At 44.4% G+C, this 25,977-nt stretch overlaps 2 protein-coding genes across 9 annotated transcripts in view; one reads left to right on the forward strand and one right to left on the reverse strand.

Moving 5' to 3' along the window:
• Window positions 1-11,388, forward strand: part of Pfkfb1 (6-phosphofructo-2-kinase/fructose-2,6-biphosphatase 1) — an 83,335-nt gene extending 71,947 nt beyond the window's left edge. For all 5 annotated transcript variants that reach the window (XM_040743995.1, XM_040743992.1, XM_040743994.1 and 2 more), the window contains 4 exons: window positions 5,020-5,149; window positions 8,233-8,295; window positions 9,434-9,498; window positions 9,806-11,388. In XM_040743995.1, the coding sequence (XP_040599929.1) occupies window positions 5,020-5,149; window positions 8,233-8,295; window positions 9,434-9,498; window positions 9,806-9,865 (318 nt within the window). In that variant the 3' untranslated portion in view covers window positions 9,866-11,388. The remainder of the gene's footprint in view (window positions 1-5,019; window positions 5,150-8,232; window positions 8,296-9,433; window positions 9,499-9,805) is intronic.
• On the reverse strand, window positions 11,376-22,145 carry Tro (trophinin). Of its 4 annotated transcripts, none has more exons than XM_040743984.1 (13): window positions 22,005-22,145; window positions 20,580-20,649; window positions 19,170-20,315; window positions 18,449-18,553; window positions 18,274-18,337; window positions 18,016-18,095; window positions 17,501-17,592; window positions 16,799-16,878; window positions 16,665-16,707; window positions 16,208-16,270; window positions 15,632-15,746; window positions 11,761-14,861; window positions 11,376-11,589 (listed from the first exon to the last, which is right to left on the reverse strand). In XM_040743984.1, exons 2-12 carry the CDS (start codon window positions 20,622-20,624, stop codon window positions 11,772-11,774), a joined length of 4,923 nt encoding a protein of 1,640 aa, XP_040599918.1. In that variant the 5' UTR covers window positions 20,625-20,649; window positions 22,005-22,145; the 3' UTR covers window positions 11,376-11,589; window positions 11,761-11,771. The 4 variants fall into 4 exon arrangements, with proteins under 4 accessions (XP_040599918.1, XP_040599921.1, XP_040599920.1 ...); XM_040743987.1 differs by having other exon boundaries at window positions 19,170-20,287; window positions 22,005-22,055; XM_040743986.1 differs by having other exon boundaries at window positions 21,918-22,024.
• Window positions 22,146-25,977: the final 3,832 nt, after the last annotated feature.

Raw genomic sequence — 25,977 nt, forward strand, 5'->3', positions numbered from 1 at the left:
TATTTTGATTGTTCCCCTCCCCTAATTCCTCCCAGATCCTCCCTACATTCCCACTTGCCCAACTTTGTTTCTGAAAAGCTCCACAAAAGCACAAAAAATGAAAATCAAAACAACCAATAAGATAATTCCAAAACAAAATATAGAGTTAATTTTGCATTAGCCAACTACTCTTGGCCATAGGGTCTGCTCTGAAGTATAATTTTCCTTTTTCCAGTGGGTATCAGTTGCAAAATAGCTTCTTACTTAGGTTTGGGAACCTATCTCCACTTCCCCTTCTCAGTGCTGAGACCCTGTCTGACCTGAATCTGTGTAGGTTTTGTGCATGCTACATATGTGTATCAAACCTGTTACATCTGGGAGACACTATTTTCTGGAAGTCATCCTTCACCCCTGATTCTTAAAATCTCTCTGCCTCCTCTCCCACATAGATCCTCTGAGCCTTGGAGAGAGGGATTTGATGAAGACATCCCATTTAGGACTAAGTGTTCCAAAGTCTCTCACCCCCACACATTGTCCAGTTGTGGGTCTCTGTGTTTATTCCCATCTACTACTAGAAGAAACTTTCCTGATGAGAGTTGAGTAAGGCACTAATCTGTGGGTATATTAATGTGTCACTAGCAGTCATTTTAAAGTTATGCTCCTTTAGCAGAATACTAGTATTAGATTTTCCCATAGGCCAATGACCTATCTAAGCTCAGATTCTTGGACACTAGCAGTGTCAGGTATAGGTTCCATCTCAGAATTAGCCTTAAATCCAATCAAAAAGTGGTTTCTTATTCCCATAATGTTTGTGCCACCATTGAAGCTGGGTGATATTGGGAGTTACCTTCCAGGACCATAAATGCTAGTCAGTAGAGGTAAAGTTTAGTAGGGCACCAACTCAACTTCTTTGTGTTTGATAACGTAACTAAATTGTGTCTTCAGAAATAGGGCCTTACTGTCAGATTGTAGAGAAAAACCAATAGCCTGCAATATTTTTTTGTGGTTCTGTGGGACCATTCCTGGGACAGGAGGTTTTACTTGGTGACACAAGATGTCTAATTAGGACATTGTCTCCCTTATTATAGGGGTGACCCCATTTAAACTCCTTTTGTGTATGTGTATATTTTAGGAAGCTTCTGCAGTACGTTTCTGTGTGGTTTTTCAAAAGGTCTTTAGAGTTAGCTGTCAGATATTCCCTCCCTCCATTACTATGCTCTCCCATATCCCTTCCCAAGGGAGAGGAAATAGAATATAGTGTTATGGGGATATAAAGGTGACCCTAGATAGAATAGGAACATTTAGTATTTTAATATACATGACTAACAAGACCTAACAATCAATGTCTCTGCTATCCCCCTAAATAGTGTAGGATCTTTCAAACTTCAGTAACTTCTTCTAAGTTACATGTTTTATATTTCAGGTAGCATCAATCTCTGAAGCCCTAAATGAACTGTTATTGTCATTGTTATTATTACATTATAAGTAATTTAACTAAATGCTTACTGATCCTTTGTTCATTCTTGTTTTATCTCAAGATCCATTCTTCTATCTTGTGGAAGTTTCTCTACTGAAAATCTGTCATTAGCACTTTTACCTTACTTTTTTTTAATTTTATTTTCCAGTTTAAATTTAGATAAGAATCAAGGTTGCTTCACAAGTCAGTTCCAGGTCCCTCTCCCATTCCCTCCCTTCCTCCCGTGCCCTCCCCCCCCCCGTTATCCCCTCATTTCTCCAGGGAGGGTGAGGCCCTCCATGGGGGTATCCATAGTGTGTCATTTCATATAGGGCAGGGCCTAGACCCTTTCCCAAGAGTTCAGGGTGAGAGTGCACCTCACATTGTTCTATTGGAGTCCAAAGTCCGTGTGTATACTTGGGATGGGTACTGATCTGCTGCCCAAGGCTCAATAGAATCCCTAGGCCTCTTCACTGACACCCAGATTCAGGGGGTCTTGATCAGTCCCATGCTGGCTTCCCAGGCTAATGCCTGGGATTCAAGAGTTAACCTTTGTCTGGTCAGCTGTTTCTGGGGGTTAGACCAGCCCAGTCTTAATCCCTTTGATCATCAGTCCTCCCTCTCTGTTACTGGCTTTCTTGAGTTCAGCTCAGTACTTAACCAAGGGAGTCTGCCTCTTCTTCGATCAGCCACTAAATAAAGTTTCTGTTTCCCAGACTCTCTGGCCATAGGATTGTAGGCTGGCACTCCCCAGATCTATGTCTAAAATCCATATATGAGAGAGTACATGCCATGTTTCTCTTTTTGTGACTGGGTTACCTCACTCAGGATGGTTTCTTCTAGTGTCATCCATTTGCCTGCGAATCTCATGATTCCATTATTTTTTTCTGCTGAATAGTACTCCATTGTGTAGATGTACCACATTTTCTCTATCCACTCTTCGGGTGAGGGACATCTAGGTTGCTTCCACGTTCTGGCTATTACAAATAAAGCTGCTATGAACATAGTGGAACAGACCTCTTTGTTGTATGAATGGGCATCTTTTGGATATATGCCTAAGAGTGGACTTGCTGGGTCTTGTGGTAGGTTTATTCCCATTTTTCTGAGGAATCTCCACACTGATTTCCAAAGTGGCTGAACCAGTTGGCACTCCCACCAGCAATGGAGGAGTGTCCCCCTTTCACCACATCCTCTCCAGCATAAATTGTCATTGGTGTTTTTGATTTTAGCCATTCTGACAGGGGTGAGATGGTATCTGAGAGTTGTTTTGATTTGCATTTCCCGGATGGCTAAGGATGTTGAGCACTTTCTCAAGTGCCTCTCAGCCATTTTAGACTCCTCTATTGAAAACTCTCTATTTAGTTCTGCAGCCCACTTTTTAATAGGGTCCTTTGGTGTTTTGGAGACTTGCTTCTTGAGTTCTTTGTAAATTTTGGAGATCAACCCTCTGTCAGATGTGGGATTAGTGAATATTTTTTCCCATTCTGTGGGCTGCCTTTTTGTCTTGCTGACTGTGTCCTTTGCCTTACAGAAGCTTCTCAGTTTCAGTAGGTCCCATTTATTAATTGTTTACCTTACTTTTATCTAAAACTATTTTGGGGTACATCCTCAATTCTCAATGATAATTGCTTGTGTATATAATTCCCAGTTGACTATTATTTTCTCAACACTTTAAAGATATTTCTTTGTTTTATTGTTTCCAATGTGACTAAGAAAATTTTCAATTTCATTATTTTTCTTTGTTCATTGCTTAAGTGAAGTCTTTATGTCTTTGTTACCTTAAAGCTTCACTCTTCTATGTCTAGATATTATTTGATTCCTCTTGCCACCTCCTCCCCCTCCCCCTCTCTTCCTTTCTTCTCTCTCTCATCCTCTCCTCTTCTCTCTCCTTTTCTTCTCCCATCATCCCCACTCTCCTGTCCATTTCTATCCTCCATCTCTTTAGTCCTTTTCTTTTCCCTTCTCTTCCCCTCTCTTCAACACCCCTCCATTCCTTTCTCCCCTTCCTCTTTCTTTCTTCCTTTCTTTCTTTCTTTCTTGTACTGAGGTTCAATTACAAGACTTCCTACATGTTCTTTATGCCATTAGCCCTTTAAAATAAATTGTTACAGGAAAAGTTTCATATTTTCCCATCAAAATTAGAGAGACATATACAATTTTTTCCATTTTTAAATTATTTTTTATTTAAATTAAAAACAATCTTATTTTACTTACCAATCCCAGTTCCCTCTGCCTCCCATCCTTCCATTCTCGTCACCATTTCCCTGTCCCAACCCCATCCACTCCTCAGGGAGGGTGAGACCTCCCATGGGGGATCATCAAAGTCTATCCCGTCATTGGGGTAGACTTAGGCCCTCCCTTGTGTATCTAGGCTGAAAGAGTATCGCTCCATAGAGAATGAACTCCCAAAGCCTATTTGTGCACTAGGGATAAATACTGGTTCCACAGCCAGCGGCCCCCATAGACTGCCCAAGTCCCCCAACTGACACCCACATTCAGGGGGCCTGGTTTGGTCTTATGCAGGTTCCCCAGCTGTCAGTCTGGAGTCCATGAGCTCCCACTTGCTCAGGTCAGCTGAGCATGGTCTTGACACCTTTGCTCATCACTCCTCCCTCTCTACAACTGGACTTCAGGAGTTCGGCTCAGTGCATAACTGTGAATCTCTGCATCTGCTTCTATCAAGTACTAGGTGAAGGCTCTATGATGGCGTTTAAGGTAGTCATCAGTCTCATTATAGGGGAAGGGCATTTAAGGTAGCCTCTCCACTATTGCTTAGATTCTTAGTTGTGGTCATCCTTGTGTATTCCTGGAAATTTTCCCAGTGCCATGTTTCTTGTTAAGCCCATACGATCTCCCTCTATTAAGGTATCTCTTTTCTTTGCTCTCCTCTGTCCTTCCCCCACCTCAACCTTCCTGATTCCTCATGTTCCTCGGCATCCCCCCCCCACCCCCGCTCGCCTTCTCCAACCTCCCTGGTGGAGCAGGCTGGTAGGATTTCCTGAAGGAGATGGAGGCAGAAGGATCAGATACATTTTCTTACTGTTTTCCTTTCTCATGTGGATGGACTTTTTCTATTTTAAACTTTTACTGAGGGTATAAATATTTGTCTTCTGAGAGTCTCAGATATACATTGAGTCCCAACTCCTAGCTTAACTCCTGTTTCTGTAAGGTTTTTGAAACCCCAGATACTTGGTTAATGAGATTGCCAAATGTCCCAGTATAGCTGTGGCATCTATACCCACTTATTTTTTTTAACTTTTCATTTGGGAATACTACAGGTCAGAATTTTCCTTATTTTTGAAATGCCAGTTGTACAGTTAAGTATATATTTTATAGTGGGAGTTTTAGTGCTGTCTTTTATAACACACTTATTGATTGGTTCATTTAACAGATGAGAAACACACACACACACACACACACACACACACACACACACACACACACACACACTGAGAAACAGGTGTTTTGCCTTAGCCATACTGTTGGGTCAACAGTTCAACTGGCTCCCAAACCAAGTTTTCTTCTCTGGGCAAATATGCCTTACCCCTGCCCATACTTCTTACATGTATTTTTCTTTTGTTTAGTCCTATGAGGATCTAGTTCAGCGTCTTGAGCCTGTTATAATGGAGCTCGAGCGACAAGAAAATGTACTGGTGATATGTCATCAGGCTGTTATGCGGTGCCTCCTGGCATACTTCCTGGATAAAAGTTCAGGTAACACCCCCTTTACCCTCTGTTCCTGGTGTGAAAAGCTGGATATGATTTGAGATGCTGATGTCAGCACTTAGAAGTTTATATCTTAGTGGTTAAAAGCACAATATTTAAAACAAGGATATCTAGGTTCAAACTTGTTACACGGGTCTGTGCTACCGTCAATAAGTACTGTTAGCCTCCCTCAGGCTGTTTTCTCAACTATAAAATGGAGAGGATTAATGTTAAAGTTGAAATAAACATGTTAAAAGCCCAGAACAAATGATGCATTTATGGGCTATGTGGTCATTACTAGCATTACTCTTAGCTAATCTGTAGAATTTGCGTATTGAAAGCCAGTATAAACAGTCTGCCACAGCTTCACATATTGAGCCAATATATCTCTGAAGCACACTGGCCTCAGTTGATAGTGAGACTTGTGACCTTGCTGTATAAATAATTTCTCCAAGATAGCAATGTCTATAATTTAATCTTTTCAAGTGGTAATTTATCTTTAAAAATATCTAACACCTGTATTTATGAAAGTATGCATATATACATATATATATACACACACACACACAGAGTACTTATGCTATGCTGTCTTACATGTATACACAGGCTTCATATACTGCCATATGTATATATCTATACTTAATATATATGTTGACTTCATATATTGACATACACACATATAACATATATGCAGACTTTATATGCAGCCATACATACATATATATACATATATATATGGTACCATACATATGTAAACATAGACTTGATATAGTGCCATATGCATGTATACAAAGTATACATATACTTCATCTTCTTCCTGGGGACCTGACACCACCTTCATATGACAGTCCATTTCTAATGTGGATGCCGAAATGTTGTCAGTATATTTTGAAGGTGTTTAGGAGAAATGCTAAATGCTATTTAATGCCTACAGTATCCCAAACTCTTGAGTCAATTCTGTTGTACTAATTTCAAAATAAAGAATATATAAAATATGGAATAATTCAAGATTGGAATCCAGGGAACTTGAGAACTTATCATTAGATAAGTCATACTCTCTACCTGGTTTTCAGTACCCTCACTTGAAAATGTCCTCATTTGAAATAGGTGATGGACTGTATGATAGAGGTCCTCTCAGTCTTAGAATTCTGATATGTTCACATCTCTGCTTTCCAGAGCGGTTTTTTGAGACTGGGGCTAGCACTATTCCCATTGCTCAGATGAGAAAACCAAGGCTTGAAGCAATGAAATGACAGGTTCAAGTTCATGGGATAAGATAAGGCCCTGTCAGAGGCTCTCTCCTCTCACATATACACAGAAGCCTTGTACTTCCTAATGTCTCCATTTCTTATCATTTTTCACACACAGACCATTCTAGCTGCTCACAACTTGGCCCCGGGAGCAAGGTTTTTTTCTTTCACTATAGCACACATAGTATGTTTTAATAACCCTTCCAGAAGAAGACATGGTATGTAAGAAAGCATGCAATAAAAATACACTCCTAAATACACCCATGATTAGACATGACTGCATCCAATAATAAATTATTCCTCAATAAGTGAGTAACTTGAGGTGTCATTCACATGGCTTTGGCAGCATTTGTCCATTTCATTGAGTATTCACAAACACTGAGAGATAAGTTTCTTTGACAGGCAAAGAATACTGTGATATGATGATATGATGGGAATATGTGGGAGCGAGGTTTTACAGGGCTCAGCAGATAGTTTTACCTTTATTATTGACTAGAGTGATGAAAGAGTGCCCAGAAAAATTATATGAGTTAGAATGCATACCCACAGATCTGCAGGGCTAGGGCACCTTCAGATTGTACCTAATCTAATCTTGTTCTGTAAAATGGGGACACGGAGGGTGAGAGAGAGAGAGAGAGACAGAGACAGAGACAGAGAGACAGACAGACAGACAGAGAGACAGACAGACAGAGACAGAGACAGAGAGAGACAGACAGAGATAGAGACAGAGAGACAGAGAGAGAAAGAGACAGAGAGTGAGAGAGACAGAGACAGAGAGTGGCATAGCTGAATCAGATATTGTAGAAAAGTTGCTTCTGGTCTCCAAACCTGTTTCTTCATATGGAAAGTGACAGTGGACAGGACCCACAGCATCAGTGAAGGTTTAGTGTGATCTCACAAAAAAAAGTCATTGGCCCAAAACTTAATTGCAATGATTAACAGTGAGGAGAAACAGAATGAATTTTGAGGAAAATGCCCCATCTTGATATATCCAGAGGTTTGGAGGATGGTGGCTTGCCTTTAAAGCCTACAAGTAGCCTAAGGTACAAGAAGTCATTACAAGTGATGTTTTTCCAGCTAAATAATAATATGTAGTGCAGCCTGGAGAGTGGTGAGGTAGCTATCAAGATAAGGTACCTAAAAAGATGTGCATCCACAGTACTCTGTGATTCCATCTGTGGCAGCAGCTACAAACTACAAGAGCAGAGTAGGCATTTTGTCTTCAGAGTACCCTAAGTTTGAGGCCCCAAACTGCCATCTAGCCATGGCACATTTCCTGTTGAAGCCTTTCTGAAAAATAGAAACACTGGTCTTGAAAGGAAATTGTACCTAAATGTTCAGGGACACTTTCTGTATAATTGCCAATAACAGGAAACCAGCGAATCAATCAGTTCTTCTCTATAAAAAAGTTGTAGTAACATCACACACACACACACACACACACACACACACACACGGGAGGGGGTGGGGGGAGACAGAGACAGAATTGTGGACCCTTGTGGGGATAGGGGTATAAGAGGTCTATGGAAAGTTAGCCTAGGGCAGGAGGGAAGCTTGCTCTCATCTCCTGCTGATTCTGAGTAAAGAGTTGAAGCCCCTAGGTGGGTACCTAGTCCTCCTATGAGACTCATATTCTGTCCCCCTTCCCAAGGCTGTCTCATTCCTGTTTCCAGGTAGCTTGGTTTCTTTTACTCTGCTTAGCAGCTCTCTAGACTACCAGCTATAAGTCTGTACTGGGACCCAAATAGGAAGCAAAGGTAGAAGTAGGAACATCCAGCAGCCTGGATGTGGTCTTCTGCCCAATACTGCATCTTCTCACGGTTGCTTCTTCCTCCTTTCCAGATGAGCTGCCCTATCTCAAGTGTCCTTTGCACACAGTGCTCAAACTCACACCTGTGGCTTATGGTAAGTACCCTACTCTGACCTAAGGAAAGATACATAGAAACCAGAGTATGTATCCAGTGCCTACCATTTGCTATAGAAGGCTCCTGGGTGAGGTTCCCTAGGTGGCTGGCAGTTTGTCCTGGTAAAGGTACAGCTGGTGACAGTCAGATCCAAATCCAGAGTCTGGCTCTTTCTTTCTCTGCCTAGGCGCTGAGTAAAGAACATTGTTCTATTTGTGTTGAGGCAGAGGTGTCCCCAACAGATACCTAAGGAAAACTATAGGCTGGAGACATTGAAGAATGGAGGCATTAGCTATTTGTGAAAAGTTCATAAGCAGGGAAAGCATAGAATCAAATGTAGTCCAGGGTGTAAACAGGATAAAAGAACCAACTGAAACCTGTGACAGGATAGTCTGCAGGAATGGTGCTGAAGAGGCTAGATTGAACAGTGGATCTCCTCCATCAACCCCAGGACCTTCTTCAGGTTCCCTAGAACTTCCCAGTGATCATACATAGTATTGCTATAATTGTCTTCTTAATAAACCTTGCTTGGGTTTGAGTACCCATAGCCTAGGACTCCTCCACTTAGCAAGGCTTGGAGTACTCACAGCACTCTGTCAATCATACATAGATCACTGTCTTACACTTCACAGGAGTTGGGGAAATCACAAAGATCATCTCCTCTCATTTCATTCCCCATGTACAAATGAGCAATTGAGTCTGAGCAAACAGACAGATGCAGACCTGGGAAGATGACTGTTGATTTCTGGGCTTTTGGTGTGGAATCTTTCCCACACATCCTACAACTCATCTGAACTTCCCCCACCTTCAGAGGAGATATAATCTTGGACAGTGGTTCTCAATCTTCCTAATGCTGACACCCTTTAATACAGTTTTTCATGTTTTGTTGACCCCCCCAACCATATAATTATTTTCATTGTTACTTTATAACTGTAATTTTGCTACTGTTATGTAGCCTAATGTAAATATCTGGTATGCAGCCCACAAAAGGGTCAGGACCTATAAGTTGAGAACTGCTGATCTAGAGAGTATGGACCAGGGGTGTGGGCAGTGATGATAGGAAAGGGGAAAATAATACCTTAGGAAAAACTTGGGCTTATCCTGAGTATTTATGATCATATGAGTTGTTCTTTTCTGAGGCTGCAGAGTGGAGTCCATCTACCTGAATGTAGAGGCTGTGAACACACACCGGGACAAGCCTGAGGTAGGTGGGGTGCTCTGTGCCCAAGCTGGCTATTACAAGGTACACTCTGAAAGTACCCTCACATGGAAAGGCTATCTCCAGCCCCAGACATCCCAGGTGTTTCAAATCAACTAGTATTCCAGGCCCATAGAAACTCAGGGCTGTATTGATCCCTGTTAAACAGGCCTCAGGCTGATTCCCCGGGGAATGCCTAAGAAAAGGGCCAGGACACATGCCCTGCTGAAAGAGGGGTGCCTGGCAGTGAGGAAAGAGGCAGGGCAAAGACTGGGACCCTATACTTCCTACTAACCCTGGGCTCTCTCCTTAGAATGTGGACATCACCCGTGAACCTGAGGAAGCCCTGGACACTGTCCCTGCCCATTACTGAACCCTTTCCAAGTGATCAGATTGCCTCTATCCTCGTTGCCTTCCTCCTGTAGGAACTGCTGCCCTTTTTCTCCCTAAGCAGACTCTGGCTTTAGCCTGAGAGTGCCCTACCTCCAATGAAGAAGTCCGTAGCAGCTCCCAAACAGGTCTCAATTCCTAGCCATAAGTTCTTTTAAATAACTATTCTCTGATGAATAAAGACACGTCTTCCTGCTTATAGGACAGGGAGAGGCTATAAGGCTTCTCCCATTGTTCTGAAGATCTTGATTCTAACCCGACTCTGGTGCTGTTGGTAAAAAATTGGTGAGGATGTCTGAGACTGAAGATTGCTGGGGTAGCACTTTAAAGATGGAAAAGATAGGTCCTTGTGAGTTCCCATTGGTTTTGTTCTTTGGTAGTCAAGGTACATGGGGACAGGATATATTCATTTTACTCAAAGAATCCAGTACTTGGCCTTCAGTCTCCTCCAACTCTTGCTACTTTCCTGAGTAATTTCATTGCCTATGTTAATAATGTCATCAATACCCTCCCTCCCAGGGATATGACTCCCTCAACTTCAGTGATTATCTGTTTCCCTTTGTGGCATCCTCTCTCTGGGCTAACTTATTGATTGGAAGCTTCCTCTTCATTGGAGTCTGTAAAATTTTATCATCCTTAAGATTTTAGCAGTATGCCTCCACACCATAGTGATTCATGTAGTATTTCCTAAATGAACAGTATCTTCCCTTGCTCATCTGTATGTTCCTTTTGAGCCCCCACTGCCTCCTAGTTCATCAGTCTCTCAATATTCTTCTATCCCTAACCAACTTGGACCTGCTTCTTCAGCCGCTATCTATACACTAACCATTATGAACCAGGCACTAGTGTTCATGTGATAAACAGGCTCATTACCTCGCTGCCTTTGTTCCCTAGTCCTTTCAGCACAACTACCCAGTAAAATCCAAGCCTTGAATCATCCACACCCTTTTTAAACAGGGATGCACTAGGGTTCTAGATCAGTACTTGGAATATCTATTTATCCACTTCTACAGATAGCCATGAACCCTGTTCAAAGTCAAGGGCATTATGTGTTCTGGCACCCTGTCCCTTTCCACTGTCTCATACTTCAGTCAATTCTTAACTCTTCCATATCAATCCCCTGCCTCTCAATTGCCTTTGGTCCTACAGTCCAAACTTATTTTTCTTTCCTATCCCAAGAGAATGTCCTCTTTCTCCCATGTCAACTCCTAGTTCCTTATCTTATCCCTCTATTCTTATACAACTACCCCAAATGAGTGTGAAATTACTATCCATAGCTCTTTCTGTTTGCATTCTACTTTAGGTGTCCCCTTCCATATCTTTGCTCAAGCTATTATCCTTTGGCCTGCCACACTTTCCCAGAGCTCTCTGACTCTGAGAAATACCTATCTTTTAGCTGAAGCCCCATAGACCCCAAGAAACTAAGTTGAATTCTAGTTCTACAAACCCCAAACACCACATCTAGCCATATTAAAAGATGGAATAAACTCGGATTCCTTTGGCAAATTTAATGTAACTCTGATACCAAAATACGACAACAACACAGGAAGCAAACACAAAGCAGGAACAGCAGATTTTTCTTAGTGTTTCACTCAGCTAATGGGTAGTAGCTGCTTAGGCTGCTGTGTGGACGGATTCCAAAGCTGCACATTGGCTCCATGGGAAGTACTGCTGCGTTAGCATTATCTGTAAACATGGGTAACAAACCTGAAAAACAAAGTACCCAAAAACATATGTTAGCACCAAGCCTATTTCTTCATATTTCCTTTCTTGTCTTCATCTTCTCACTTGGCCCTCCTATCTTAGGGTTTCTTCTAATTATCTCCCAACTATCATAGCTAATCCAATGAATCCTGGCTATGGGAATATTATAGTTACCTGCAACTGCATTAGCCGTAAGAGAAGCCACAGGCACCGAGGTTAGTGCCTCCACCACCAAAGCCAGTACCGGTGCTTGGTCCACCGCTGAATCCAGCACTGGGGTTCAGTCCACCACCAAAGCCAGCACTGCTGCTTTGTCCACCGCTGAATCCAGCACTGGGGTTCAGTCCACCACCAAAGCCAGCACTGCTGCTCAGTCCACCACCAAAGCCGGCTGCAGTGCTGGGTCCTCCGAAGCCACCTCCAGTGCTCAGTCCGCCGAAGCCAGCTCCTGTGCTCGGTCCGCCGAAGCCAGCTCCTGTGCTCGGTCCGCCGAAGCCAGCTCCTGTGCTCGGTCCGCCGAAGCCAGCTCCTGTGCTCGGTCCGCCGAAGCCAGCTCCTGTGCTCGGTCCACCACCAAAGCTACCAGTGCTTGGTCCACTGCAGAAGCCAGCACCAGTGCTTGGTCCACCACTAAAGCCAACAATAGAACTGGGTCCATTACTGAAGCTGGAGCCGGTGCTGGGTTCACCAGTAAAGCCACTGCTGGTGTTGGAATCACTGCCAAAGCCAATGATGGTATTCAGTCCTCTGTCGAAGCTGGCATTAGACCCACTGCCAAAGCCATCGCCAGTGCTGAGGCTTACACCAAAGCCTGCACCAGTGCCAAGTGTGCCGCCAAAACCATTATTGGTACTCAGGTCACCAGCAAAGCCATCATTAGTGACCAGTCCACCACCAAAGGCAGTGCTGCTGCCCAGTCCATCACCAAAGCCAGAGCTAGTGCCCAGTCTACCGCCAAAATCAGTGCTGGTGTTTAGTCCACCACCGAAGCCAGCACTGGTACCCAGTCCCCCACCAAAGTCAGCATTAGGACTTAGTCCACCACCATATTCAGTGCTGGTGCCTAGTCCACCACCAAAGCCATTGCTGGCGCCCAGGCCACCACCAAAGCCATTGCTGGTGCCCAGGCCACCATTGAAGCTGGCACTGGGGCCTAAGCTTCCTCCAAAGCCAGAGCTGGTCCCTAGGCTGCTGCCAAAGCCAGCACTGGTGCCCAATCCATTCCCAAAGCTGAAAATGGCACTGGTGCTGTGCCCCTCACTGTAATTGGCACTGGTAGCACCACTAAAGCAGGAGTTGGTGCTGGAAGAGCCTCCAAAGCATAGGTTGGTGTTAGATGCACTGCCAAAACAGAGACTGGTGCTGGGTGCCCCACCAAAACAGAGGTTAGTGCTGTGGGAACTACCAAAGCTGACACTGGTAGTAGGAGCACTGCCAAAGCTAATGCTGCTGCTGTGGGTACTACCAAAGTCAGTGGTGCTAAGTGCCCCAAAGCCAACACTGGTGCTGAATGCACCACCAAAGTCGGGGTTGGTGCTGATTGCACCGCCAAAGCTGGCACTGGTACTGATGGCACTGCCAAAGCCAGCACTGTCACCACCAAGGCTGGCACTGGTGCTGATGGCACCGCCAAAGCCAGCACTGTTATTGAATGCATTACCAAAGCTGGCACTGGTGCTGATGGCACCGCCGAAGCCAGCACTGTTATTGAGTGCATTATCAAAGCTGGCACTGGTGCTGATGGAACTGCCGAAGCCAGAACTGCCATTGAGTACGCTACCAAAGCTGGCACTGGTGCTGATGGCACCACCAAAGCTGGCACTGCTGTTGAGTGTGCTGCCAAAGCCGGTGCTGGTGTTTATGGCACCACCAAAGCTGGCACTGCTACCGAGCGCACCACCGAAGCCAGTACTTATGGCACTGCCAAAGCCGGCACTGCTATTGAGTGCATTGCCAAAGCCAGCGCTGGTGCTGATGGCGCCGCCAAAGCCGGTACTGCTGTTGAGTGTACCGCCAAAGCCTGCACTGGTGCCTGAAGGGCCACCAAAGCTGACACTAGTGCTTAGTGTGCCACCAAAGTCAGAGCTGGTGCTAGAAGAAGCACCAAAGGAAACCCTGGTGCTGAGTGTACCACCGAAACCAGGATTGGTGCTAGGAGAAGCACCAAAGCAGATACTAGTACTGAGTGTGCCTCCAAAGCCGGCCCCAGAGCAGGGAGAGCTCCCAAAGCAGACACTGGTACTAAGGGTGCCTCCAAAGCCAGTGGTGGTGCTAAGCGCGCCACTGAAGACAGTGCTTGTGGTAGGTGCACTGCCAAAGTTGGTGCTTGTGCTGAGTGCACCATTAAAGCCATTGAAACAGGCACTGGTACAAGGTGCGCCACCAAAACTAATACTGGCTCTACCACTGAAACTGGTACTGGTGGTAGGAGAACCACCGAAGCTAATGCTGGATCCACCACTGAAACTACTGCTAATGCCGGGCGCACCCCCAAAGCTAATGCTGGCTGTGCTGCTGAAACTAGTGTTAGTGCTAGGTGCACCCCCAAAGCTAATGGTGGCTGTGCTGCTGAAACTAGTGCTAGTGTTGGGTGCACCCCCAAAGCTAATGCTGGCTCCGCTGCTGAAACTAGTGCTGGTGCTGGATGAACTGCCAAAGCTAATGCTCGCTGTGTTGCAGAAAGTGGCACTAGTACTGGGTATGCCACTGAAGCTAATGCTGGCTCCACCGCTGAAACTAGTGCTAGTGTTGGATGCATCACCAAAGCTAATGCTCGCTGCACTGCTGAAGTTGGCAGAGGTGTTGGGTGCACAACCAAAGGTAATGCCATTTCTGCCACCAAAGCCACCATTGGGGTTGGGTATGCCACCAAAGCTACCAGTGGAGTTGGGTATGCCACCAAAGCCACCACTGGGGTTGGTTATACCACCAAAGCTAATATTAGCGCCATCACTGAAGCTATTTCTGGTACTAGGTCCATGGCTGAAGTTGAGATTGTTGGTGGAATCTGCATTTTCTTGGGCTCTGGAATCAGTTTCGAAGGAAAATCTGTTCCAGGCCTGAGCATCATCACCCAACTCTTCCCTTGTTAAACAGTCAATATCCATGTCATCCCAATTCCAGGGCCCAGCCACAGCTTCCTCTCCAATCCCCATTTGGGCTCTTGCCTCAGCCCTGGCCTCAGCCTCAGCCACAGCCACAGCTGCAGCCTGAACATCCATCTCTACTGCCTCCCGATATTGAGCAGCCCAGTCTTTAGGATCTTTCTTCTGTACCTAAAATGGAAATTATAATTATTATAAGAAAAATAGCCCTTCTAGTTATATGTGAAGCACCCATACTGGAAAATAAAAATCTAGAGTCCTAATGAGTCCATCTTGATATCAAACTTGAGCTCTGATAACTTAAGCATCCAAGTTATGTCCTTAGACAAGTTGCTTTATATCACTGAGCCTAAATATCCCCATATGTAATACAGGAAATGATAAGAAACTAAGTATGTTTTGGACTGAGTGCAATTTCCCCAGAATTTTTATCTTGAAAATACTCCTAATCATGACTGTAGTTGCAGACAGGGTCTTTTATGGGTGTAACTTAAGTGAAATGAGTGAGGCCTTGATCAAATAGGATTAATGTCCTTATAAAGTAAAGACATAAAAATGAACTCAGGCTTGTTCTATGCTATGTGAAGATGCAGAAAAGTTAGCATCTGTAAGTCAGAAAGAGCCTACATCATAAACTGACTGTATTAGATGGTGATCTAGGGTTTTTATCTCCAAAACTATGAGTATATCAATTTATGTATCTTAAGCCATCCAGTAATTAACAATATTTTATAAGGGCAGCCTGAATTGACTGATAAAATTTAAAACTTAAATAGACAATTAAAGATAAATCTTGCAGTTTATATCTGGGACATTAATGAGCCTTTTTGTATTTATATACAAACCATATGTTTCCCCATACCTGTCTATCACTACGCTCAGCCTGCCTCAGCCTGGAGCATCCCATTCCTGTAAGGTGCCAAGATCAGGAAGTTCATTACCTTGCATGCAAATTTCAGGACTTTCATCTTGCTAGTCTCATGGTAAGACCGCAGGCCCCAGAAGAATTCATATTCAGGTGGTCTGCTGTTGGGGACCCTCTTGTATTCCAGATACCTTGGAGAAAGAAAATGAAACTTGCTTCTAAACAGGCAAATCTATTGGTTAACCACTAAGCCTCAGATGAAGCAACTTCTCTTAACACCTGGAGAAAAATTTTCCATGCCCTTCAGACTCAGACTCATTCCCATGGAAACATGTTTCCATGCAAAGCCATGGTGATACATATATAGGACACTGTGCCACAGAACACAGATGTGTTTTGTCCCCTATGAAGATTAACCCCAGATTCCTTTTGGGTGTGCTGTTAATAGACTGGCCATTTTCGGAGCCCTGCTCTGAGTGGATCCAAGGGTTCCAATGGGACTTGGCCACAAGAATTTTAGATAGGACTTGGTCTAGGTCACAGGAAGTTCATCTGTCTATAAACAGTGTAAAAAAGTCATTAAGTGTTTTTTGAACCAGATTACCACACCCAGAGCAGTTCAAAGTTACACAAAGCCTTGAACACTACTTACTTCTGCTTCACAAATTCATCTGTGATGAGTTTTCTCACTTCTCCAAAAAGTGAATGTCTTACCCTAGCAAAGAAAAAAATAATCAGTGAATACAGACCAGAACTACCCAGATAAAGGCAGAGGTATTTCCCAACATGGAACAGATTCTATAGTTAATGAGGCAGTCTCAATGAAGTGAAGATAGTAGTGAGCATATGGCCACTAGAAGAAAACAGTGGAGGCCAGATGGCTCTTTGTCAGGGATGCCTGAAGGTCCACCTTACAATTCAGAACAAACAGAAGACATAAAGGAGAAAAGAAGCAGAGTTCAGAAACATTGTCATTCATCCAGGTAAGAAATCTCCCATCCCCGCCCCACACATGCTCCACCAGACCACCAGGTTGATGCAATCCTGGGACCGTCCTCTCTTGCCAAAAGACAACATGGACAGCAAGCGCTGAGAGAGCCCAATCATACCCAGGGCGCAGCCCCAACTTGCGCAGCACCTCCCAGATGACAGCTGCAAGAAGAGGCAAGGAGACAAGCACAGAAAATGAGCACCTGGAATTCAGACAACAGCAACCTATTCAACTGCATGCCCAGCCACTCACCCTCACTGGCCTTGTTGCCATTCATGAAAATGACACTCAGAATCACCATGAGGAGACCCAGCTTAGGTGTGTCCTTGGTCCTAAGGCAGAGAACATTTATGTTCACGAGCTCAATAGACCAGCCTCTCCTCGATTCCTCAGATACAGAGAATTTGGCCTACTCTGTGGTCCCACTATCTATGACCTAAGGCAAGCTGCTTTTGCTCTTGAGCCAAGGTCTCCAGCATAATGGGAAACCACATACTATCCCTACCCAGGGTTAGCAGGACATGGAGGAATCCCTGTCTACCACATGGACACTCAGTCAGAGGGAGGCTTTTCTTTCTCTCCCATAGTCCCCCGGGCCCTGAGAAGTTCTAGATGGAACCCTAATGACACTCCTGCTCTCAAGCATCATGGTCCACACCAGAAATCCCTCCCTCCTTTAAAAGCCACCCTTCCACAGCCAGGCCAGGTACTCAGTAAAAGAGACAAGTGACAACAGCCAAATTTTCGGGGAGCTTGTTAGAGAAAGCAAACCTGACAGCAGGAATGCCTGCTCCGGGCTCTGAAACCCTTCTGTCAGATATAGTCTGGCACCACTACTGCTCACAGGGATCCAGCCATGTGTGGGAGCTGGGACACAGGCGTTTAGACCCTCTTTCCTGCGCTTCTAAGAGGAAGCAAGAAGCCCCTTCCCACCCTAGCACTTCCCCAGCTTACGTTCCCAGTATGCCTGCAGAGGACTCCTGAGTGCTGATAAGAATATACAAGCTACTTTGCTTATCAATTTCCTTCAGATTGACTCGAAACATCTGCCAAGAGATTGCAAAAATATATCTTAGGTATCAACTAGTATGTTGGGCATTCTGCAGAAAAGCAAGGTTTTGTGTGAGAGAGAAAATGCATAAAACATATAGTTCAGTACCAAGCACACATTAAATATGTAACAAACATAAGACAGTCATCCACAGCACCTTTGTGACTAGTGAGTATCAGCAATACATGAGACTAGCCAGCAGCAGACAGAAGCTAGGACTAAGCTGTGTAGCTTTAGTACTAGCTGTGGTTCCACCACTGACTTGCTGTGTAATCAGTGGCTGCCCCTCCCTATGCCACTGTGTGCTCATCTGCACAGTGATGGGAATGTATTAGGTCTTTGTGCTTCCCGCCAGGAGGGTGATCCTATACCTTTCTTCTAATTAAGGTTTCCCCATCCCCCAGGTCTGCCCCTTCACCTTCTCCAGAGCATAGCTTGCTCGTTCAATGATCTCTGGGAAATACTCATCGTATTCTTGGATGACATCCTTCAGCATGTCTACAAGAAAGGGGAGACAGAAATACTAAACTTTACAGAGGCAACATGATTATGGTCAGGGTAGCTATGGTGAAATATGAGTGTGGCAGCTGAGGCAGTATGAGAGGTGGTGATGAGTAAACCAATGCCCACAGGCCATGTGGAAAGAGTAGTGAAGAAGAGAGCTCCAGAAGACTACCTGAGCGCTTGATGGGGATCTTTGTTTGGTCCTTAACCAAAAGGTATTTCACCAACTTATTTGCCTAAAAGAGGAACAGTTAGGGAGGAATCAATACAGTGGCAAAACACTTGGGAGAATGCCAGAGAATGAAGAGGAAGAAGAAAAATAGGACCTGAGCAGATTGGATTCTTACCCTTTCCTGCAAAATGGCCACATCTCTGGGTGGTGGAGGCCTCCGGCCCCATGGGATCCGCCTGTAATTACTCCCAGTTCTTTCTTCTCCATTGGGATGCTTAGACTTTATCAATGGAAAGAAAAAAATGCCTGGAGTTACCAAATGAAAGAGATTGCTGTTTCTTCCACAAAGTTCTGTAGATTTAGTGGGCCTAGACTCTCCATTACAGAGGGGTGTGGCCCTAACACAGGCTACCTTGACTCCCAGACGTTTCTATCACTGGTTCCTAAGCAACAGTTTATTTCACCTCCAAGTGCACAAGTCAAGCAAGGACATGGCCTGGGGGTGTTCCCTTTTCTTTGGCCACCACCATACTCTGCTAAGCCTTATCTGTAAATCTGGGACTTAATAGTCCCCAGTTAGTAAGAGTTCTTTTCAAGAAATCCACATACAACCTGAGTATTTAACACAAAATCTGGCACATGGTTAAATATTATGTAAATTCGAAATGAGTTACAAATAGGTCTTGACTAAATACACAAATGTGTTTCCCTACCAATCTGTGAACCACTAGTGGACACAAATGTGTATCACATTCTTCACAGCACGTCCTATAGCCTATATGAACACAGGGTCACTCTTGAAGTTAAATGACTCAGGAAACATAAGACAAATGAACAACCTAGTATAGGAAAGAGATAACAGAACAAAAGGTTAAGGATAATGTCACAGATCTCACCTTCCGGTTCCTCTTGCCCCGGGTTCTGGTTGTGGGCTCTAAACTCAACTGAGCCAGATAATCATCTGCCAAGGCCTGGACAGCAGCAGCAACCTGAGTCTCAAGGGCACTTATGCTGGCCTGGGAGGTAGCCTGAGCTCCTTGGTCAGTGATTTGAGCCTGGCTTTCTTGAGCCCGAGTCTTAGTGGTAGCCTTTCGAGCCCTAGACCCTCTCCTGATCCGTACGGTGACTGATAGGGCATGGTTTGTGACCATTTGAATGGCAGGCCGAGCCTCAGAAAGCTCAGAAGCAGAATTTGGGCCTTTATTGGCAACCTTCTTCCCCTTAGGCTTTTTGGGCCTTAGACCTACAGTAGAGGCCTCGATCTGTCTGCCAGCTCCCTCCAGGGCATTTGAGGAGTCTACATATTCAGTGTCAGTATTTGTGGTCTTAGCAGTTGTCCTTTTAGCTTTGGAAGTTTTCTTGGTTCGCATAATGGCTGCTGTGGCCTGGATACTAGCTGTCTCCTTAGCAGTTTGGCCTTGGGTAGTGGCTGTGTGGATGGCAGTCGAAGCCAGTGAGATCTCTGTGGCACTAGGTATGGTCTTATTGGCAGCTTTCTTTGCCTTAGGAGCTTTCTTAGGTTTACTGACTGCTATCAAGGCCAGGGAATTAGCTGATTCATTGGCAACTGGAGACTGGATAGTTGGTGAGTTAACTGGTAGGTTTAGGGCCTGTAAGGGTGACTTGATCTGTGTAGTGGCACCCTCAGTGCCAGTTAGTGATAACTTGGGAGTAACTCTCTTTGTCTTGGCTTTCTTGGTCTGAGCAGTAACTGAAGTCTGGATATTGGCTGCCTCAGTAGTAGTTGAAGCCTGGCTGATCTGGGTGAACATTGGTAGGTTTAAAGCCTGCAGAGTTACTTTAGGCTTGTTGCTAGCAATGTCATTGGCAGATGGGACCGGAGGGGGAGTGGGTGTGGTCTTAGTAACAGCTTTAATAGAAGTCTTCTTGGTCTTGCTTTTCTTAGACCGGCTGGCAATAGGTGGGTCCTTGGATGTCGATAACAGGGTATTCATCAGCAGGACGCTGTCCTTCTCTGTAGTCTCAGTCTGTACATCTGAAGAGAAAGGAAGCCCTAGGCTCCCAGGGGGAGGCACAGGGCCCTACATACTTAGGATTATGATCCTATGGGCCTCCCTACAACCACCCCTCTCTACAGTGACCTCCCCTCCTTAGCAATTTGATTGAAAGGGGGTGGGGAAACAATGAGGGAGCAGGAGAGTCAGGCAAGGTTCCCTCTTCCCAGCCCCATACAAAGTTAGGTTAGGTAGGGAATTATGGAACTACACAGTGATAGTGGACTCCAGAGTGGTTAAGTGAATTTGGGGCAAGGCAAATGACCTAGTAAGAATGCAGAGAGGTCTCACCTGGAATGTGGGCATTCGATAACCATAGTCATTTCTTCTGTCCATCTTTTTGAGAGGCTAACAGCTGAGCCTGAAAGAAATAGGACTGAGTTAGAGGAAAAGAGGGAGCAGGGAGATTCATCAGAAGTCATGCTAAATCTGAAGGGTGAAAGAATTTACTTTATTTTGGACCACAAACCTTTTTGGGGGTTGCCTACCTAGAAGCTCAGGGCATCTGGTTTCTGAGCCTCAGCATCTTTCACTTCCAAGATGGCAAATCAGTTCTACGATCTACACCTAAACACCCTCTACCACACTGCAACCTGACAGTGCGCATGCGCACAGAACGACACACACACACACACACACACACACACACACACACACACACACACACACACACACACACACACGACTCAGGCAGGATCACAGGTTTCCTAAAATGAGCCTGGTCCTCAGGGCCCTCAATGCGCATGCGCTTTGGGTACAGGATCATCTCTAACCATCTCATTTCCACTTATGTCTCCCTCCCCTTTGAGCTACAAGATCTCAGTCCCACCCGCTGCCTCCTCCTAACTACACCATCTCTCAGTCCACCCTTTCCCTCAGAATGGCTCAGGCCCTGCAGGGCCGCTTTGCGCCGCCCCCTCTTCCCCCTCCCCCAGCAGTCCCCCCCCCCATTCTTTTGCGGCCGCGCTGCCTGTCAGCCACTCACCCTCGCTGTGGTTCCGCAGTCCTCCCGCACCTCCCACCCTTCCCCAAGCCCCCTCCCCCCTGCGCCGCAGTCGCCTCCGCCAACACTGCCCCCCCCAGATCCACGTCTGCAAGAGCCCAGCCCCGCCCTTTCTGCAACATGGATACCCCACCCCCAAATCCAGCAGGGATACCCTTCTGGATTCCCAGCTCCCTAACCCCACTAGGTCATCCCCCCCCTTTCAAACCAGTGCTAACCGGATCCTAGCCCGCCCTTTCTCCCTTCCAAGCCTGGTCCTTTGGCCGTTTAAAAAAGGATTCTGTGGCTCGTTTCTTGGTTCTGATCAGATCCATCCTCTCCGTAGCCCAGAGGGGGTCCAACCCCCTTTCTTCAGCTTAATCCGAGTCCTTAATTCCGTCTCTTACCTCCTCCTGAACTCGGTCCACCTCCTTTTTTGCGACAGCCAGAATGATTTCTCAACGTTTCCTTTCCACAACCACAAACAGGTCTGCATCCCTTCTTCCCATCCCCAAACTGAGTCCAGACCTTCCCATAGCCAGAAATCCCGCCCCCGCTTTTCCCCCCATGAGAATTGGGTTCAGGCACCACTAAACCCACAACATCGAAACCTCTAGATCCCAAATCCTGGCAGGTTTTCTTCAAACCTTAATGTTGTATGAAGCCAGTAATCCTGAAGCTGCAGCCTTGAAGCCCCCACAGGGTCTTTACCAAAGCTAGCCACCTCAGCTCACCTCACCCTCCTGAGTCCAGAGGACGTCTGCTCTCTCCAAGCCTCTCCTCAGGTCTGAGCTTGTTACCCCCCCGCCTGGCCGGAAGTGGTCCTGCCTCTTTCCGCCTCCAGAGGGGGGTCTCTGTCCCTACCGGCCCGCCCCACCCCCTCCCTGCTTGACGACTTCCCGATATCCACAGTGTAGCTCCTCTTTTCTGTTTACTACCTCTTGTTCGGCATCACACCTATTCTCCATTTCATTTCTCTGTACCCCATTCTATGTCCCTGTTTCCATTTGATTTTTCTGTTTCTACTGAAGAGAATGACTTCAGTGCTCCCACGCCTGTGTCGACAACACTAATTACATGGCGTGATACACTGTCAGAACAGAGGATTATGTCACATTCATTGCTGACGTTCAAATATGACCAGATTAAGATATTTAAAATCTCTAAACATTATAAAGGTGCTCCCGAATAATTCATCTTCATATATAATGTAATAAATATATAAATTAAATGTGTATTTCATACATATTTTTTAAAGTAGATGTAAGAAAAATCAATTAGGGCCGATCAGGTGGTTCAGCTGGTAAAAGCACTTACTACTAAGCCTGAGGGCTTGAATTCTATTCTCTGAACCCACATGGCGGAGGGAGAAAACCTTACTCCCACAAGTTGTCCTCACAGCTCTCCCTGCACAAAACACATACGTACACGCGTGCACGCGCGCGCGCGCACACACACACACACACACACACACACACACACAGACACACACACTTTATTACAAATAAAAATCCCTGGTCATTTCAATTTATCGCAAAATACTTGCATTGATGCCTTTTTAAAAAGAAAATATTGGAGTGGGCATTTACCAAAGCAGTGATGTAATTCCAGAACTACTTGGGAGGAAGATGTGGAAGAATCTTGAGTTCAAATACAGCCTTCTACAATGAGACTATATGTAAATTATATGCATATAATGGATATATATAGATAATACATACACACATACGTTTGTATTATATAGACACATACAAATATACATGAATGTCTTTTTTTCTCATGTTCTTCTTTTACTGATACACTGAACATGATTTAGTGCACTACTCCCCAGTGCAAGAAATATTCTGTGGCACTCACTTTTTCATTCAATTATGTCAAAGTGAGTAGAGATCATTATGTCAGATAAAAAAGGCATTAAGTCAAAAACTACAATGACACATTATAAAAAGAATGACATTGTAGACTGGGTATGGTGGCCCATTCCTTTAATCCCATAGTACTCAGAGTCAGAAACAGGCAGACCCCTGTGAGTTCAGAGCCTAGCCTGGGTTACATAGTGACATCTTGTATCAAAACAACAAAAGACAATTATATTAAGAGACAATTCACAAGGACCCCATAAAAATTACAAATATATATTAATTCAACATTGAAGCACCTAGATATATGAAACAATGTTAAGTAATGAATGGAGGGATAGAGTTCAGTAAAAGAATGGTAAGGAACTTCAATACCCATCTTCCAACGATGTAGGGATTATATGAATGGAAAATCAGTAAAGAAAAGATGGACTTAAATTTCATTTTAAGCTAAATGAATTTAACAGACATCTACAGAACATTCCAACCAACAGCTGCAGAATACACATTCTTCTCGAATATACATGCAGCATTCTCCAGCATAAATCCTAAGTAGGGCCACAAAACAAGTCTTAACAAATCTAAGAAGAGAATACTTGTCAAAACACATAGAACTGTATGTCACAAAATGTGAACTTTAATATATACAACAAAATTAGCCACAGCATACAGTGATCCCTTGGTGCAATAAAATCTGTGACAAGTAAATATAACATTATTACAAAAGTATCCTGCAATTACACATTTTATGATGAAAATTGGAAAAAGAACGGAAGATTGAAAGCGCCTAAGTAATGTTGCAAAAAGTGAAAAAAGAAACAATTTACCTTAATATATTTAGACAACTGGTTGACTTGAAACTATAAAAATTAGGGCAACGGAAACCCTATAAATAACCTGTCTTCTAAGTGGTACATTTATTTATTTATTTATTGCTTTTTTGTTCTTTTATTGAAAATAGATTTTTCTCATAGAATAAATCCTGATTATAATTTCCCCTCCCTCTACACAGTTCCTCCTAACATTCCCTTCCCTCCAGATACACCTCCTTTCAGTTTCTTATTACGAAAGAATGGGCTTCTAAGAGATAATAACCAGACATAGCAAATAAAACATAACAAGATAAAACAAAAATATCACATTGAAGCTGGATACAGCAAGGAAGACTCCCAATTACAGATACAAGAATCAGAGACCCACTCTTCACACACTCAGGAGTCCCATAAAAATACTAATAGCAATAATATATACACAGAGGACCTGGTGTAGAGTCATATAGGCCCTAGGCTTGCTGTTTCAGTCTCTGAGCTCATATGCACCTTGCTCAGTTGATTCAGAGAACCTTGTTCTACTGGTGTCCTCCATCCCCTGTGGCTCATTACAATCCTTAACCTCTTCCATGGGATTTCCCTGAGCTCTGGAGAGAGGGATATGAAGGGAACATCCAACATAGATTCTCTGCATAATGTCTGACTGTGGGTCTCTGCATCTGTTCCCATCTGCTGCCAGGGGAAGCCTCTCTTATGAAGACTGGATAAGCCACTATCTATGAGCATAGCAGAATATCATTAGGGATCATTTCATTAATTTTTTTGGCCATTAGTGTTTGGTTTTACCCTAGATCTTTGGACTATCTAGTCTATTGTTCTTGGTTACACAAGCAGTGTTGTGTGTGGGTTCCTTCTCATGGAGCACACCTTAGATCAAATCAGACATTGGGTGGCTACTACCACAAGTTCTGTGCTACCATTGCCCTAGCATATTTACTAGGCAGGATATATTATAGGTCAAAGGTTCTGTGTCTGAGTTTGTGTCCATATTTCTATTTTGGCAGCCGGCAAAGTACCTTCCCACACCAAGGAGACTAGAACTTAGAGGTGAGGGCTTCATGTATTATGTGCCAGCTCAACATCCCCATGTTCAATGAGCTATGTGTGTGCTGTCATCAGCAATGGGGCCCTGCTGTTAGTTTGCAGAGAGCAACCCCTTATCTTAACAACAGCCTGGGTTGTTTGGGGATTTCCATGGAACCCCTTTAGCCAACAACTCAATTGACTGCAGCCTAATCCTGCCACTGGACGCCCCACCTGGCTACAGGAGATGGTCAGTTGAGATTATGTATTCCCCATTACTAGGAGTCCTTCTTAGGACCATCTTCATAGATTCCAGGAAGTTTCTGCTACACTGTGTTTCCACTACACTAGGTTTCCAGCTGGCTCTTCCCACACTCTCCCTCTCCATGCCATCCACACTATCTGTCGCTCCTGTCCCTATCTTCTCCCAGTTTTCCCATAAAATCTATTGCTCCCTCCCAGGGAGATCATTGTTAGCTAACCTCTCTGGGTCTATGGATTGTAGCTTGGTTATAATTTACTTAACAATATCCACTTGTAAGTGAGTACATACCATATTTATCTTTCTGGGTCTTGGTTACCTCATTCAGGGTGATTTGTCTACTTACATCCATTTACCTGCAAATTTCATGATGTCGCTTTTTTAAAAAGCTGAGTAATACTTCACAATGTCAATGTACCACATTTGTTATTCATTCTTCTATTGAGGGACATTAAGTCATTTCCAGTTTCTGGCTATTGTGAATTAAGTCAGAATGCAAATGGTTGAGTGTCTTTTGGTAGGATGGAGTGTCTTTTGGGTAGATACCCAGGAGTGGTATAGCTGTATCTTGAGGTAAATAAATTTTCAACTTTCTGAGGAACCACTGTATAGATTTCCATAGTGGCTTTACAAGTTTTCACTCCCACCAGGAATGGAGGAGTGTTCCCCTTACTCCATATCCTTAACAGCATGAGCTGTCACACATTGTGTTTATCTTAGCCACTCTGACAGA

Source organism: Mesocricetus auratus, unplaced genomic scaffold (genome assembly GCF_017639785.1).
Source record: "Mesocricetus auratus isolate SY011 unplaced genomic scaffold, BCM_Maur_2.0 Super-Scaffold_100003, whole genome shotgun sequence".
In the NCBI taxonomy this organism is placed as follows: domain Eukaryota; kingdom Metazoa; phylum Chordata; class Mammalia; order Rodentia; family Cricetidae; genus Mesocricetus; species Mesocricetus auratus.